The following is a 17638-nucleotide window of genomic DNA, read 5'->3' on the forward strand; positions in this document are numbered from 1 at the left end:
CATTAAAGCCTTCTCACCCGACTTGCACACCTTGTCTCTTCCTTTTCTCCTTCACAAACACAATACAAGCACCAGGTGCATGACTATAATTCCACTTTGGGAGGCAGAGATGAGAAGATTGCCTGAGCTCAGGGGTTCGAGACCAGCCTAGGCAACATGGCGAGACCACAGCTCCAGGAAAAAAAAAAAAATCAGCCAGGCGTGCTGGTATGTGCCTGCAGTCCCAGTTACTTGAAAGGGTGAGGCAGAAGGATCACCTGAGCCCAGCAGGTCGAGGCTTGTGGTGGCTGTGATGGTGCCACTGCACTCCAGCCTGGATGACAGAGACTCTGACTTAAAACAAAACAAATAAAAACACGCAAGCATGAAACCTAAATGGGAAAGTCAAAAGAGTTACATGAATTGGATTATGAACCACAGAATAAACAGATAGGAATGCATTTTTCTCAGGTGATCTCATTACTTCACTTTCTTCCCTTTAGTTGATAATCTGGAGTACAGAGCTTGTGTGGTGAAGGGTAGAAATAATCTGTGGCCTTAGCATTGTGTGGCAAGTACAAAATAAACCACAAGACGAGAAATGGGAACAAAAGCAATTTCTTTTTTAGTTGGAGTCTCACTCTGTTGCCCAGGCTGGAGTGCAGTGACATACTCATAGCCACCACAGCCTCGACCTGCTGGGCTCAGGTGATCCTTCTGCCTCAGCCTTCCAAGTAGCTGGAACTACAGACGTGCACCACCATGCCCAGCTAATTTTTTTTTTTTTTAGTTATAGAGATGAGGTCTTACCAAGTTGCCCTGGCTGGTCTCAAACTCCTGGACTCAAACAATCCTCTTGCCTTTGCCTCCCAAAGTGCTGGGATTACAGGTATGAGTCACTGTACCCGGCTTAGCAATTTCATTGCAATAGTTCACTTAAAGTCTCCACCCACCACCATTTTCCAAAATGCATTTCTGTTTACCTGAGCATTTGCTGTGTAATGTTATGAAGTATATTTGTGCCATTTCCGGTTGACATAGATCTGGTTTCACCAGAATCTATGCAAGCTACCAGTAGTTGAGAAATACAAGGCTGGGGGCGGTGACTCACACCTGTAACTCAGCACTTTGGGAAGCCGAGGTGGGAGAATCGCCTGAGCTCAGGAGTTCAAGACTAGCCTGGGCAACATAGCTAGACTTCATCTCTACAAAAAACAAAAACAAATTGGCCAGGTGTGGTGGCACTCGTCTGAAGTCCCAGCTACTCAAGAGGTTGAGGCAGGAGCATCACCTGGGCCCAAGAAGTTGAGGCTGCAGTGAGCCATGATCGTGTCACTGCATTCCAGTCTAGGTGACAGAGTGAGACCCTGACTCAAACAAACAAACAAAAAAAGAAATACAAGAACACCATAATCACCATCACAAAGACACATCAGCAAAATTCCAGAAGGCAGGAAATTCTACAGCCTTTACTCAAAGTATAGCTGACAGACCAGCCACACTAGTATCACATGGGTACTTGTTAAAGTTGTGAACTCCCGGGCCACACCTCAGACTTGCTGTATCAGAAGCTTGAATAAAATCTTCAGGTGGTTCATATGCACATTTAAGAATCAGTGTTCTACAGAACCAAAAAAACAAAAACCAAAAAAACAAAAACAAAAACCATGCAGAAACACACAAAGAGATGGAAGGGGAGACCATACATTCAAAAAGACATATCAACTGAATGCAGCGTGCACATGCTATTCAGATCTTGGTTCAAAAAATATGAGAAATATGCATGTTAATGTTTAAATCAACTTATGTATTTGGGTTAATGAACAAGTGAGAATTTTTCATTAAAAAGATACAAGGTACATTTAATTTTTTACACTGCTTGTCATTCTGTAAGTATGACTAGGCAAAGTGAAAGCTAACCAAAAGCTAAATGACAGAGAATATCACTGGATAAGTTTATTTGATTTATTATATTTTGTTTATTTTACTGTATTTTGGAGTTGTAGGGTACAAGTGAGGATTTACTACATAAGTAGGTTGCATGCAGGTGAAGTTTGGGCTTCTGGCTGGCCCTCTCACCCCCATAGTGGACCGGGTAACCAGTGTGTTGCCATGCGCCCATCTCCCTCCCCTAGCAATGTCCAGTGTCTGCCAATCCCACCCTTGTGCTTGTGTGACCCGAGATCAGGGTCTGCTTATGAGTGACAACATGTGGTATTCAGTCTTTTGTTTCTGTGATAGTTCACTTGGTAGGATGGTCTCCAGTTGCATCCAAGTTGCTGCAAAGGCCATGATTTTGTTCTTCTTTATGGCTGCGTAATACTCCATCATGTACCGCATTTTCTTTACCACCGGATAATTTTAAATGTTACTATGTAGACCCCTAGTACCCCAATACTAACAAGAAGGTGAACATTTTTATTGACATGGATGACATTAAGCAATCTATCAAAACCTCTTCACAGCACTGCTTGTTCATGAGAAAGGAATCAGGGGACGGCAGGTGCGGGAGTGGAAAGAAGTGACTTTGGCCAAGTCACCACCTGCTCACCAATTGTAGGTTGCAAAGGGGCAAATAATTCCAGTTCCTGTGCCTGGCTCCACAGCCATCAGGTTCACATGCAAGCATGCATATGGAAGGACCCGCACATCACAGAGCACTAGTCAGATGTTATTTGCTTTTCTTTTTCTTTTTAAAACACAGAGGCAATCTGGTCTACGAGCATGAGCTTTGGAATCAGACAGGACACACAGGTTTGCATCCCAGCACCAACCTCTGTGGGATGGGTGCAAGTGAGTAAGCATCTCGAACTCTCAACAGCCTCACTTATAAAATGACAAATGACCTTGTGTGGTGCACTGCGGGACAGTCTAATTAGTTGCTTTCTTTCTCTTTCTTCTTTTTTTTTGAGTTGTCTCATTGTTATCCAGGCTGGAGTGCAGTGGCAAGCTCACAGCCACCGCAGCCTCAACCTGTTGGGCTCAGGCAATCCTTCTGCCTCAGCCTTCCAGGTAGCTGGAACTATAGGCACGTGCCACCATGCCTGGCTAATTTTTTGATTTATTATAGAGGCAAGGTCTCGCCAAGTTGCCCAGGCTGGTCTCGAATCCTGGGCTGAGACAATGCTCTCGCCTCCGCCTCCCGAAGTGTTGGGATCACAGGCAGGAGCCACCATGCCCAGCCGCTTTCTTTCTCTCTCTAGTCCCTTCCCACATTGTCCCTGCAGGAGGGGTGAGTGATCTCCCCTTTGATGTCGGTTTTGGCAAGTGACTCCTTTGGACCATGAGCAGAGTGGTACTTGCTACTTTGGAGCAGAGCTTTAAGAGCCATCGTGTGAACCTTTCCTTGCTGTCTTCCCTCTGCCAGGACAAAGGCCACCCAGATGGCAGCTGCTCCGCTGCCCAGCTCCAGGGTGGAGAGGAGCAGCGCCTAGCCTGCACGTGTGGCTCCGTTAACTTAATACCTTCACAAAGCTACTATGGAATAAAATATCACTTCCAAGTTCTCATTTGTGTTGCTCTTAAAATCTCTTTTAGGGCCACAGTGTACTGCTATGCCCAGACTCGGCTTTGGAAGCCGACACCTGAAGGAGTTAAAAATAGGCCATTCTAGCATATTGACTATTTTGAATTAAAGGCACTTGAAAAAAAAAAAAACAGCAGGTGATAGCAAGTGCAAGAAGATCACTCCGACCTTCATTCTATTTCTTAAAAATAGGAAATGAAGTTCCCATGTGAAAGATGCCTTCCCTGTAGCAGACAGAAAATAACATACCTTCAAGGACAAGAAGTTGAGACAGAAAGAATTCTGTGCAAGCCTTATTAAAACATGGCTTATCTTTAAGTCTTCCAACACAATTTAGTGGCTTTTTCATGACTTCCTATTTGTCCAATTCAGTGTGTAAGTATTTGACTCTAAGTCTTCTTTGAGTCTTCATTTCCTGACAGCTGCTATGCCACATAAAACTTACATATGAACTTTTACAGAAGCTCAGACCACATGCATTAAAGTATATACTTTTCTCTTGTTAATCTGTCTTATATTAATTTGATTCTCAGACCCAGTAAACTTAACAAAACCTAAAAGGGAAAAGGGAAAGTTCTGTCTTCTGTATATACCAATTATATGGTCATGTAAATTCCAGCCTCTCCTGACTATACAATACTTAAAATCCTTAGTCTAATTTACCCAAGGTATAACAATGTTACAGGATCATTTACATAAATATATAGGAGTATTGAATGTGTCTGCATTAAAAAAAAAAGTTACAGTTACTTTAAGATGCAATTGGAAATATGAAAAGATTTTTAGTTTATACAGTGGAAGAATTCATAGGAATTTGTTCAAGGTTTTTATACCATCACTTTTTTTTTTCTCTCTCTCAGTTGGGATCTCACTCTGTCACCCTGGCTGGAGTGCAGTGGCACCATCACGGCTTATTGTAGCCTCGGCCTTCTGGGTTCAGGCAATCCTCCTCCCTCGGCCTCACGAGTACCTGGGACTACATGCACATGCCACCACACCCGACTCATTTTTAAAACTTTGTGTAGAGACAAGGTCTTGCTTTGTTGCCTGGACTGATCTCCAACACCTGGGCTCAAGCAAGCCTCCTGCCTCCACTTCCCAAAGTGCTGTGATTACAGGCACGAGCCACTGTTATCAGCCCTTTTATACCATCATTAGAATAATTCTTACAATAATTTTAGTAATTTAAAATAATTTAGTTTTTTTTTCATTTTTAAACACCTGTGCTATTAGTGTTACTTAAAATGTTTTAAGACAATCTAAAGTAAGAAGAATCTTGGAAAACTTGCCTCTTGACAGGTGTGTGAACAAAGTAACTCACCAGGGTGTTGAGTGATCCCTTCAGGAATAATCTGCTTCCCAATCACTTTCTAACTGTTGGTGCTAACACTGAGATAACCAGCCAGCAGCAGAATACCCAGCAGTTATTTTCCTACCATTTTTAACACACTACTGGGTTCAGGCTTTTACTCTAACTGAAATCACGAACGTGGCTGGATGCAGTGGCTCACGCCTGTAATCCCACTACTTCGAAAGGACAAAGCAGGAAGATTACTTGAGCCCAGGAGTTTCAGACTGGCCTGGGCAACATAGCAAGATGTTATCTCTACAAAAAATTAAAAAATTTAGCCAGGCATGGTAGTGCCTACAGTCAGAAAAATAAAATAAAATCACGACCCCAACAAAGCTAAATATCCACCAAACCATGTGGACGCTTTTACACTAGTCTGGTGAGTCAGTAGTTAGGCAAAGTACATGGCAAAACAAGTGAAAAATTTCTGAAACAGAAGTAAGAGTGCTAAGGTTGGATTTTAGCCGATATGCATATGGGAGAAAAAGCTAGAAAAAAAACCTGATGGTTGTTATTGTTATCTTTGGTTGCCAAACAGTGACTGGCAAAGTTATTTTTCTGGCTAAAGGTGTCACTTGTCTATTTCCAGGGACACCCATCAAAACCCGGGAGTAGTGTCAGTTTCGGGATAACTTACGAAGAGAGGACATGCTCGAGGTACTCCGGAGAAACTGGTGCAAGCCGTCATCACTGTCACTGGAGCTGGCTATGCTGTTCCTCATTTCCAGCATTGAGATATGTGTGCAGAGGCTGAGCTGATGTTCCAGCTTTTTGGCCTTCTACAAAGCGAAGTTGTAATATTTCTGAGATGTATGGGACTTGGATCATATATTCACTTTAAGTTGCATGTACTCTCCTTGAAATAATTTGGTGCATAAAAAAGAGTACCTGGTACACATTAAGAGCCCAATAAACATGAGCTGTGGTTTTGATTATTAGCTGTTACTACAAATATGTTAGTGAAATTTTAATATACTTGATAGACTACTTATTAATCTGAAATAATAAGTACAAGTTTAATTTGATAGACAGCCTAGACAATATAACTTTGAGAGGGCACAAATGCAGACTCATTGTCCCTGGATAACAGTACTTATCACAGACGTGACGTTTTGCAAATTCCCTCTTGTAATACTTTTAATGTCCTTCTAAACAAATGTGGGAAAATTAGGCTCATGTTGCAAATTGTTGAAGCTCTATGCAGCTCTGAAATTCCATAACTCTGCTATCAGCTATGGGCTTCCTGGGAGAAGGCCTGACCAGGAAGATGTCAGGAAGGGGCTTCGCCAGGAAGAGAGAGCCTTCCAGCGAGCTCCCTGCTCGCTGGCGTCTGTCAGCCTTCCTCTGTCTGCAACCTCCCCACTACCCTGCCCTCCTGGGCCTATTCCATCTCCCACTTCCTCATCATCTTCCTTATTAAAAGACTCTCTTGAAGAGGACAGTACCTCTCATCACCATAGACACTGGTCCCTGACATGTATAGACCTCTCACGAAGAACAGTGATGGCAAATGTACTCATTACAAAATACCTTCTGCTCTCAAGAAATGATTCCCTGAAGGATCTCTACCTTCCAAGTGTCCTAATTAACATATGACTACTGAAAATTCAGGAAAATATGTATTTTGTAAAGTGAGATATACCTCATATACACATTTATTTAACAAAATAAACAAACTCAGAAAAAACTTACTTTATCATTTAAGGTGGGATCATTCAATGAGTAGAGCTTATTTGTAATGTCTTTTCCAATAAGGTACCTAAATATTTCATATAGGAAAGGTTCTGATTCCAGAAAGTACATTAATCTTTCTCTTGACCAGCATAAAAATCTGCAGTTATCATCTGCGACAATGGTGACCTGCCAAAGAAACAAGCAGGCACAGAATAAAGTACATTTACGTATATAAATTATGACTACAGTTATTTGGGAGATAAACAAAGTAGAATAATTTAGTCGACATTGTCATAGCAATGACCTGTCAAATTAAACTAAACTAAAATCCAATGCCCACAAGCTTCTATAACTATGTATAAAGTTATGTTTTTTATTTATTTTAATTTTTTATTTTTTGAGTTGGAGTCTCACCCTGTTGCCCAGACTGGAATGCAGTGGCATGCTGTTTACGGCCACCACAGCCTAGACCTGCTGGGCTCTAGCAATCCTTCTGCCTCACCCTTCCAAGTAGCTGAAACTATAGCCGTGCGCTACCACACTCGGCTAATTTTTGATTTACTGTAGAGACGAGATCTCGCCAAGTTGCCCGGGTGGGTCTCGAACCCATGGGCTCAGGCAATTCACTTGCCTCGGCCTTCCAAAGTGCTGGGATTACAGGTTGAGGCCACTGAGCCATAATGTTTTTAAAAAAGCAATCTATAGGGCAACCCCTTTGGGTCCCCTCTCACTGTGGGAACTTTTCTGTCCTCTCAATAAATCCTACTTTCTAAAAAAAAAAAGCAATCTGTAGAGTAAATAAAAGCAAATTCTCCAAGTTTTGTTGTTGTTTCATTAGGTCTGGTGACAGAAGAATGGCCACTGTGTCAGTACCACTGCGTACCATACACTAGACTGAGGCTGCAATTGGACATATTATTTACGATACATATTTCTTTTTTTGTTTGTTTTGAGTTGGGGGTGTCTCACTCTGCCCAGGCTAAAGTGCAGGGCACAATCACAGCTCACTGCAGTCTCTAATTCCTAGGCTCAGGCAATCCTCTTGTGTCAGTCTCCTGAGTAGCTGGGACTGTCCAGTTAATTTTTTGATTTTTAAGGATCTCATTATCTTGTCAAGTCCAGCTAATTTTTTGATTTTTAAGAATCTCATTATCTTGCTTAGGCTGGTTTTGAACTCCTGGCCTCAAGTGATCCTTCCACCTTGACCTCCCAAAGTTCTGGGATTACAGGCGTGCATCACTGCACCCAGCCATGATAAATATTTCTTTACACTCTGTAGATTACAATGAGGGTTATTTATGACTTCAAGGGTAGATGTGTGAGGCAAATTGAGGATAAAAGACCTTCTGCCCAGCCAACTCCATAAATATACACTACAGATTGAGAAAACTTCAAGGGTCTGGACTGTGGCTGATTAATATGGCTGGCGAAGGTCCTTCTGTCATAGCTGTTTCTGTGTGACCTTTCAAGCCAGCTCCAGGGTAGTCCACCAGAAAAATTCACAAAGACCCAACCTCCAACCCCTATAATTAACTCAGAACTGGAAACCATACTTTCCCCTAGTTTGTTGTTACACAGGAAAGCAGGAAGGCACCGTAACTGCACTACACAGAGTTCAAGTATCCCTCAAATAAATCCTTTCCCCAGAGTAAGGAGTCAGACCCTCACAACTCAGTGTCAGGAAGGCTGTCCTCCCAGGCACGTCTTCCATCAGCTAATACATCTCCAAGCTTCGTTACAGCACTCATATCACTAGGTCCACACTCATCTGCTGGCCTGTCTGTTCCCCCAAGCACTCTGATGGCAGGGATTGTGTGTCTTCACGTCTGAATGCCCTTGGTGTTTAACCCATGCTTATGGTATGAAGGAATTAGCAAATGAATACAAATATAGTAGAAGGCAAAAAACCATTTTTACATCTTTAACATTAAACCCAATGCCTGTCCCAGTAGGAGATTAATAAAGATTTGGTAAGTTGAAATGAAGTCCTACCTGGGATTCAGAGCAAATATTTCCAAAGGAGCTTTTCCCTGTTTTTAGTCGTAAAATTAAACACATTTCAGATGACAAGGGGTATTTATGTCTACCAAGAGAGGAAATGAAAAACCCAGCTTGTCTCCTTACATCAACAGGCTGAAATCTGATTGTTAGCAAATCAGAGCATTTGGCTACTTTTAAAAAATGGGTCAATGTTTTTAGGAAAAAATAAGTTTGTACTATTTATTATATTAAAATAGGAATCCCTCAAACCAAACATATTTGCATTTAAGAAACACATCAGCAGTTCTAAGACCTCATAAAACTCAAATTTCTTTTTTTGTTTGTTTTTATGAGTCAGGGTCTCACTCTGCCATCCAGTCTGTAGTGCAATGGTATGATCACTGCTCATCACAGCCTCGACCTCCTGGGCACAGGCGATCCTTCCAAGTGGCTGGGAATACAGGCATGTGCCACTGCGCCCAGCTAATTTTTTAATTTTTTTGTAAAGACGAGGTCTTGCTATATTATCTAGGCTGGTCTTAGACTCCTGGGTTCAAGCAATCCTCTGCCTTGGCCTTCCAAAATGCTGGGATTACAGGCATGAACCACCTTGCCCAGCAATTTCATTCAATCTTTCAATATACATTACTATGCACATACTTTATGCTAGATGCTATTTAAGGCACCCTGGTTACAATGGTGAACAAGAAAGACAAGATCCTTTCCCCGTGAAGGAGGGAGGTTGATAACAAAGAAATATGACAAACTCAGATAGCAGTAAAAGTCGTGACAACTTCAGAGCAAGAGAAAGTGGTAGAGAATTACAAGGGGATGACTGTCACACATAATGCCATGCACTCTGAATCTGTGTGGCACTTTTAAGCATTTAAGGTGCTTTACATCTATCATGTAAGGGGAATCCCAAGAGTCCCTTCAAGACAAAATAAGTAATATTCTTCCCCATTTCTCAGATGCCAAAAAATTTATTCACCAACACATGTTAATCAGTGGTGGAGTGAGCACTTTTGACGTCCAGCACAGACACGTTTTTCTTTTAGGTCAAGATCTATCCCTTGCACCCAATATTCAACAAGACGAATGCACAGAAACTACTTTAGCCTGGACATGAATAGACACTTCTTGAAGGAAGATATACAGGAAGTTATACACATGGAAAAACGCTCAGCCTCACTAATCATCAGAGAAACGCAAATGGAAACCACAATAAAATATCACCTAACTCCAATAAGGATGGCCATTATTGACAAATCAAAAAACAACAGTTGCTGGCATGGGTGCAGAGAAAAGGGAATGCTTCTACACTGTTGGTGGGAATGCAGGCTAGTTCAACCTCTGTGGAAAGCAGTGTGGAGATTCCTAAAAGAACTAAAAATTGACCTTCGATACAGCAATACCTTTCCTGGGAATATACCTAGAGGAACATAAGTTGTTCTACCAAAAAATACCGGCACATGCATGTTTATAGTTGCACTATTCACAGTAGCAAAAACATGGAACCAACCCCACTGACCATCAAAAGTGGACTGGATAAAGAAAACGTGGTACATATACATGATGGAGTATTACACAGCCATAAAGAAGAGTAAAATCATAGAATTCACTGCAAATTGGACAGAGTTGGAGACCATATCATACTTAGTAATCTTTCACAGAAACAAAGAACTGAATATCACATGTTCTCATTAGTGGGACCTGAACATCAGTCACATTCGCACAAGGGAGGGATTGGCAGTCAATGGACACTGCCAGGGGATGGAGGGGGTACGTACCATTACAAAGGGTACTTGGTCCTAAATCAGGGGAAGTGAGGGCCAGTTGGAGGCCCAAATTTCACCTTCACAAAGTCTGCTTGTGTAACTAATCCTAACTTCTACCCCACATATCTATAATGTAAAAAAAGAAAGAAAGAAAGCACTTTGGCCTAATGACCACAAGGCAGGAGCCACAGTTCATCAGGAACCCCTCACACAAAGAATGGCTGAACACACATCATGAAGCTGACGTTCTAGTGAGGATGCTGATAATGAGTAACGACATATGATAAAAAATGGCAAGGTTGATAAGAAGAGACATATACACAACTAGTCCCAGGGAACCCCCAGAAACAGGAGGAGGTGGCTGAGCAAATGGAAAGCAACTAGAAAATATTCCAGGGGAGTAAGAACAGGAAGGTAAGCACTGGGCACTCATGATGGCCTAGCCACGTACTTGAGTGCTCAAGAGAGAGTCACAAAGAATTGAGGTCCCCATTGCGCAAAGATGTCACCCATGACTCTGGAAAACATAATTCATGTGCAGTGGGAGAAGGAGTTCAAAGAGGAGTTGGAAATCATCCAGGAGCAGCAGAAATTGGACTTGGGTGATGCCTAAGGCATTTCACTTCTCTTCAGACATTTGAATTACCTCAAATTTCTACTGAGGCAATGATACTTTTAGTATGACACTTAACATTTGCTTCACAAATTCATTTTTAATTGATGGCTGGAAATTACTTTAAACCCATTTAAATTATTATTGAATACAAATTTAGTAACAGTATTCAAATAATAAGCCATACTTACAGTACATATGAGCAACTTCCAGGCCCATGAGAGCATAGGTTTAGTTGGAAGCCAGCTAACGGAAATCATTTTACTTGATAACTAATGCTTCATTTCTGCCAAAAAGATGGTTTTATTTAATGATTTCCTGTCACAACAGTCAAGTAAAGTGTATTTTTCAATGAGAATTTTTATATAAAGCAACATAAGAAGTTTTAAAGCTTCCATAAAGTAAGCTTCCTTCTTAAGTTATTAAGTTTCAGCAGTGCTGTGCTTGAGTTCTTGTGAAGAATTTTAGAGAATAAAAGCAAATATAGCAATGAAAGGTCCAAAGGGACATCTTCCAGGCAGAGAATCAGACTAAGCTCTGGCAACCGGGTTGGCCACAATTATCTCAAGGCAATGGATCAGCTTCTCACTTGAGATTCCCAAAGAGTTCTGCTGCCTGACACAGAGGATAGTGGAGACAGGAACATTTTGTAAACACCAACAGGAATATTTTATAAACAATCCAAGCACAATCTCCCCCGAAGGCTTACTCTGATGGCTTCGACTGTACAGGACTAATGCTTGACAGGAAAGGCCACATCAGACTCTATGAGGAGAAATGCTGACAGTAGGCAAAGCCAAACTTATCTCCATCCAGCTACAGGACGCAGTTCTGGTCATGTTTTTGGACTCTTCATAAAAATTACCAGGAACAATTCCCAACTACCAAAATCCACTCCCCCATTCCCAAGAAGAAAGAAAACTGTAGCTAGTGGTTGGAAGTTCTTTTTTGCTAATGTAATTAGAAATATAATTTGAAGTCCAGTGGGAGAGATAGTTAGTACCTGTTAGTATTGACCTCTTGGGGACCACTTGATTTTGGAAAGAAAGGTGGCTCAGTTTCCACCCCATCTTCATATTTCAGTCTTTTTAGGATTATGTGTGACAGTTACCATAGAAAGCCACCCGCTACTATACACGAGAAACAGACTCAACAGATATATGTTGGGTTTTGGAAGAAGAAACTGTAAAAAGTCAGTGGAAAAGAGAGAATTAAGTGACCCTGTACCAACATGTAGAGGGTGGTGATGATAGATAAAATAAGAGCATAAATCTCACGGCAAAGCTGACCCTCACAATAACAAGATGACAGAGTAAACACAGGAGCCAGGGTCTGGCATTAGCTTTCTTCTTCTGTGTTGTAAGAAGAACAGTGTTGCTCACAGTGAACTCATGTGGGAATGGTGGTGCACACAGTGAACACATATGTAACTCAGGCCAGTTACTCAGGTAGGGTGGGAATGAGGCAGGGCTGAAATCATCTGAAATGAAATCAACTAAACTGTATGTCTGTAATTTTTTCCTTTTATCTATACTCTTGTGGAACCCCAAAATGTATGGCATCTCAAAATGAGACTCTAAGGTTTTACCATCAAGAAACAGTGACATTTCTTCCTCCCTCAGGTGGTAACATCCCCCGCATTACATTTTCTCCTAAATGGATTCACCTTCTTGCTCATAAATAATCCTGGTCTCAGGATATTTCCCTACTGCTGCTTATCCAGAGGCCAAGGCTAAAGGAAACTCTCATTCATTTTCTTGGTTACTTTTCTGCCAATAATGAGGTGAATGAATAAAACAGGAAGCTGGACACTTAGAAAAAGAATCAGAAGAAAGTACCATGTAATGAAGCAATTTTTTTTTTTAGCACAAAAGAGTCACATAGGCAGTCCACATTCAAATTATTGCTACTATGAAGAACTTCACTCTTTGTTCTTAAACATATTCGTTAAGTATAAACAAATAATTGGATATTTTTTCATGAGAATTACAAAATAGATTCTCTAGGGCAAAGTCAGCTTTGTTTTGCCTCCAAAAAAAGTAATCAATTCCATGATTTAGGAACACTGATCACCGACAACTGACATTTTCCTTTTTTCTAATAAAAGCACTAGATGTTTTCTATGGAAAAATTCAAATAAGCAAAAAAGGGAAAACATAAAAAAGCAATCAAACTCACAATCTAGAAATAACAGTGTTAATATTATGACCAAATTAAGATATATTTTTCTAGAATTCTTTTGGTAAACACATATACAATATTTTTTAAGTTTCTTAAAAAATGAGATTATACCTTATACACCTTATGGTAACATCTTTTTTTTTTTCCAGTAAATCACAGCCAAGTTTCTATTAATATCCTCTGGATTTTGAATGAGATGTAAGGTTGTTTAAATCTTAAAAATAATGTGGAATCGTACCTGGAATTTTTCACCCTTGTGCATCTGAGTTGACCTAAATTCAGGAGAATCTATAAAAGCACAGGGGTAAATGTTATGCAGAAAATGTCCTCGATAGGAGACCTTCATTCTGATAACAGAAACCAGTGTTAATATATACATAATATTCCACAAGTAACATGACAAGCTTTAAAATAGCCATTCTCTAAGTGATGCATTTTATACTAAAACTTTAAGGATACCACAGACGATGGACATAATTAAAAGCACTTCCTGGGCAACCCATTCCAGTCCCCTCCCACTCTGGGAGCTTTCCTGTCCTCTCAATAAACCTGCTTATAAAAAAAAAAAAAAAAGCACTTCCTGAGGCACAAGTACTTCAAAAAATAATGTAAGAAAAAGAAAAAACAACCAGCCATGTGCCTTCTGATGGTTATCATTACTCTTATAATTGCAATGACCATGGAATTTGATACTCAAACTAGGAAACTTCTGAGAAAGGGGTGCCAGCAATAATGACACTGGCACAATACAACTGATGCTTTCCAGAAGACTGATATTCCTAGAAGGTATATTTTTGTGATATTCAAAACCAAAACAACAACAACAACAAAAATCACCTCTGAAGCATGCACAAGCTTAATGCTTAATTTAAGCCTACTTCAATTTTGACTCATTAATTTTTTGAGTCGGGGTCTTACTCTGTCGCCCACGGTAGAGTGCAGTGGCATGATCGTGGCTCACTGCAGCCTTGAGCTCCTGGGTTCAGGCAATCCTTCCGCCTCACCCTCCTGAGTAGCTGGGACTACAGGGGTGCGCCACCATGCCTGGCTAATATTTTTTGTAGAGATGAGGTCTCACTGTGTTGCCTAAGCTGGTCTCAAGCTCTTGGGCTCATGTGATCCTCCCATCTCAGCCTCCCAGATTACAGGCATGAGCAACTACACCCAACTTCATTAACATTCAATAAAAGGTCAAAAAAGATGAAAATGTTCACAATGGAAAAACTGACATCAACAACAGACTAGTTAATTCAACCTAGTTTTAACCTATTGCTCCATAGCATTCTGAAATGTAGTTGCAAAATAAAATTTCACCAACAACAAACTCTGTGACTGCCTTCTCCATGAGCTGACATTTCCTTCCCAGAGGCCATGGAAAGATTCCAGGCAAGCTAGGAATTTTGATTTCCACAAAGCACTTACCTTCCCTTCAAAAGAATACTCAGACGGTCATCAACTGAGGTTTTATCCTCTGCAGCATAAGTCTGGCCCTTTTTCAAGGTCTGGATCATGCAAAACTGTCCAGTTAATCTTCTGAACAAATCTGGAGGCACACGGAGTGGTTCAAACAATCGTCGATAGACGGCACTGAGTTCCTTTTCAATCTTGACCTGAAATACAGCAATGATTCGACGCTGCACTGATGCAGTGACACAGAAACATTGAGGTCTGTGGTTGAAACTTGGAATTGGGAATAGACAAATCTGTGATACACACCATCACCCTTCTGCAATTGACTCAATGGCACCTTACACAGAGAGTAAACAGTAAGTTCATAATTTAGATACTAAAAGGGCACTTTTACAGTTAAACGGAACTCTGAGAGCATAAGGGGAAGAGTCACACTATTGATCACACCTCTTCCTATGAGCTATAATGCAATTGCTGAGTTTTTGAATGGTGTCACAGCATTCACCTTCCCAATTTTAGCACTGCACCTTCTTGAACTCCTGGCTTCCTCAGTCTCCCAAAATGCTGGGATTACAGGCATGAGTCACCACACCCAGCCTGCTGACCTTCTATAAATACATGAAATTATATTATAATAAGAAAGTAAGCACATGATAGGAATCCATGTGAAAACAAATTTACAGCAATAATACATACATGAGGCATTTAATCTCCATGTCGTTATTACTGAATGCACCAGTGTAGGAAAACAAACAGACACAGCTGCACCCACTGCTTCACATACATGTATTCTCAAGCAAAGTGACATTAAAGAAAGGGTGTAACAGTTTCCTCTTAAGCTAAAATGAGCTCTGTAGAATGGAGAGTCCAATGGCAAACCAGTCTGGCTACCAGAGGAAGAGAAAAGCAGAATGGCTTAATCATCTCTGCTGTCAGATTCTCTAAGTTGCCAAGTCATGCCCCATCTTGGTGCCTTGCATTAGCCTCGGGGAGTCATGCTAACGGGGTGGATGGGAAACTGTACTGCACTGCATCTCTTGCAGCTACACCACAAAGTCTAGAGACACAGATCCTGACAGCTGCTCCCACCTGCTATCACTCTAGCATTTGCAATGCTCCTACTTGTTCTGCTCCTTCATTGTGATGAAGATCCAGTGTTTGCATTTTTTTAAAAAAGTAGATTATGGTCTGAGAAGAAATAAAGGCACAGACATGAAGCAATTTACCTATTTGGTGCGATGATCACATCAGCAACTCCTGAACCTTACATTTTCGGGTTCCAGCAAGTTCTGACATTCAGGAACTATAATCTTTACTATTACTATCATCTATCTCTCCTACTCCAGAGTTCTAGTAATGAATATTTAAAATGATTTATTCACAAATATGTCACACTTCCAACATGCACACTAGCCCATGTGGCACAGTAATGAACATATGATTTGAAAAAAATCTATTAATGCATATTCATAATCTGTTTATCCTGCAAGTTTCAGCTGAAATCTCAATTGCTTCTTGAAGTTCTATTAATTCATTGCCTCTCTGAAAGCATCCACTCATTAAATGTTTTTTTGAGCACCTACTGTGTGCCAATCATGGTTGACAGAGACAGGGAATAAAACAGTAAGTGTGGTATCACTGTTCCCAATTATTGGTTGCTCCCAACCCCTCTAAAAGGATTATATGCCACCCCCCACTCCACCACCCATATTATCAAGCTTGGCTGTGTCACTTGCTTTCATCCATGAAATGTGATAAGGGATATATGTCCCTCTGAGGGGAAGTTTTAAGAGACATTGGGTGTTTCTCTTTTGTACTTTTCCCTCTGTCAAGAGAATGGTCCAAACAGAACCTGCTGCTTTAGAAGAGACCCTGATGGTCAAGAGCAGTGGCTCAAGCCTGTAAACCCAGCACTTTGGGAGGTGAGGGGCAATAGGATTGCCTGAGCTCAGGGGTTTGAGACGAACCTGAGTAACATGGTGAGATCTTGTCTCTACAAAAAATCAAAAAAATAGCTAAATGCAGTGGCACATGCCTGTGGTTCCAGCTACTTGGAAGGCTGGGGTGGAATGATCAGCTGCCAATGCACGCCAACCTGGGCAACAGAGTGAGACTCTGACTCCAAAAAAAAAAAAAAAAAAAAAGGAAGAGACCCTGGAATATATCCAACACATAGAATAGAATCACAGCTGGCATACAGTTGCTACAATCTATAATAAAGTGGGTAAGAAAAAAAGCTCATTGCTGTTATATACCACTGAGAGTATCTGGTGATTACATAGCATAACCTAGAGAAAACTGACTAAGACAGTAAAACAAGGAAGACTGAGTTAGTATGTTTGAGGAGGTCACAGTCTAGTGGAATGCTTATTACATATCCTCTGGATCATTCCATTTGTCATCTCTTATGAATTGTCTGGTTTTCTAATAGTTTTCTACATGCACATCTGGCCTTGAACATAAGACTGGGGCAAGCAATATATTTTTTACTTTACTGAATGTCTGTGCTTTGGACAGTCAGTAAATATATACAGAATGATTTCTAGGAGGCCTGCTATTTTCCTTCTCTATTTTTGTTTTTGATATAATCAAGAAATTACAAGATACATCAGAATTGAAAAGAAAAAATCTAAACACTGGTGTTTTGATAACAACCCAATCCTATTGGTCCTAGTCTACAAAAATGGTGATTTCCTTAAGTGAAGACTTTAGGCTTAAGAAAAAATATATAGTTATTACTTTTAAAAAGTAGCATAGCCAGGCTCAATGGCTCAGCCTGTAATCCCGTGCCTTTGGGAGGCTAAGGTGAGTGGATTGCCTAAGCCCACGGGTTCGAGACCTGCCTGGGCAGTTAGACCTCATCTCTACAATAAATAAAAAAATCAGGCGTGGTAGCGCATGCCTGTAATTCCGGCTACTTGGAAGGCTGAGGCGGAAGGTGTTGGGAGCCAGCCACGGAGGCCCACTGAGCGTTAGGGATCAGGAAGGGCCGTTGCCCCCGAGACCACTAGGATGCGTTCAGGAGCTATTGACCCCATTTCCTCCCCCTTTCTACTCAGCACTAACCAGATTAAGCTCCTGTGAGCTCAAAACATAAAAACTCTGAGACTGGGACAAACACAAGCTAACTTTAGAAGCTCATTGCT

The 17638-nt window shown here is 41.0% G+C and overlaps 1 protein-coding gene across 1 annotated transcript in view; it reads right to left on the minus strand.

Annotated features, from left to right (window-relative positions):
• BVES (blood vessel epicardial substance) overlaps positions 1-17638 on the minus strand; it is a 39144-nt gene that overhangs the window by 11061 nt on the left and 10445 nt on the right. The window contains exons 4-7 of the mRNA XM_008067057.2: positions 14505-14692; positions 13321-13429; positions 6549-6716; positions 5494-5635 (exon numbers count right to left, since the gene is read on the minus strand). Of these exons, the coding sequence (XP_008065248.1) occupies positions 5494-5635; positions 6549-6716; positions 13321-13429; positions 14505-14692 (607 nt within the window). The remainder of the gene's footprint in view (positions 1-5493; positions 5636-6548; positions 6717-13320; positions 13430-14504; positions 14693-17638) is intronic.

Source organism: Carlito syrichta, unplaced genomic scaffold, assembly GCF_000164805.1.
Source record: "Carlito syrichta isolate Samal-C Ts95f unplaced genomic scaffold, Tarsius_syrichta-2.0.1 Scaffold309276, whole genome shotgun sequence".
Classification (NCBI taxonomy): domain Eukaryota; kingdom Metazoa; phylum Chordata; class Mammalia; order Primates; family Tarsiidae; genus Carlito; species Carlito syrichta.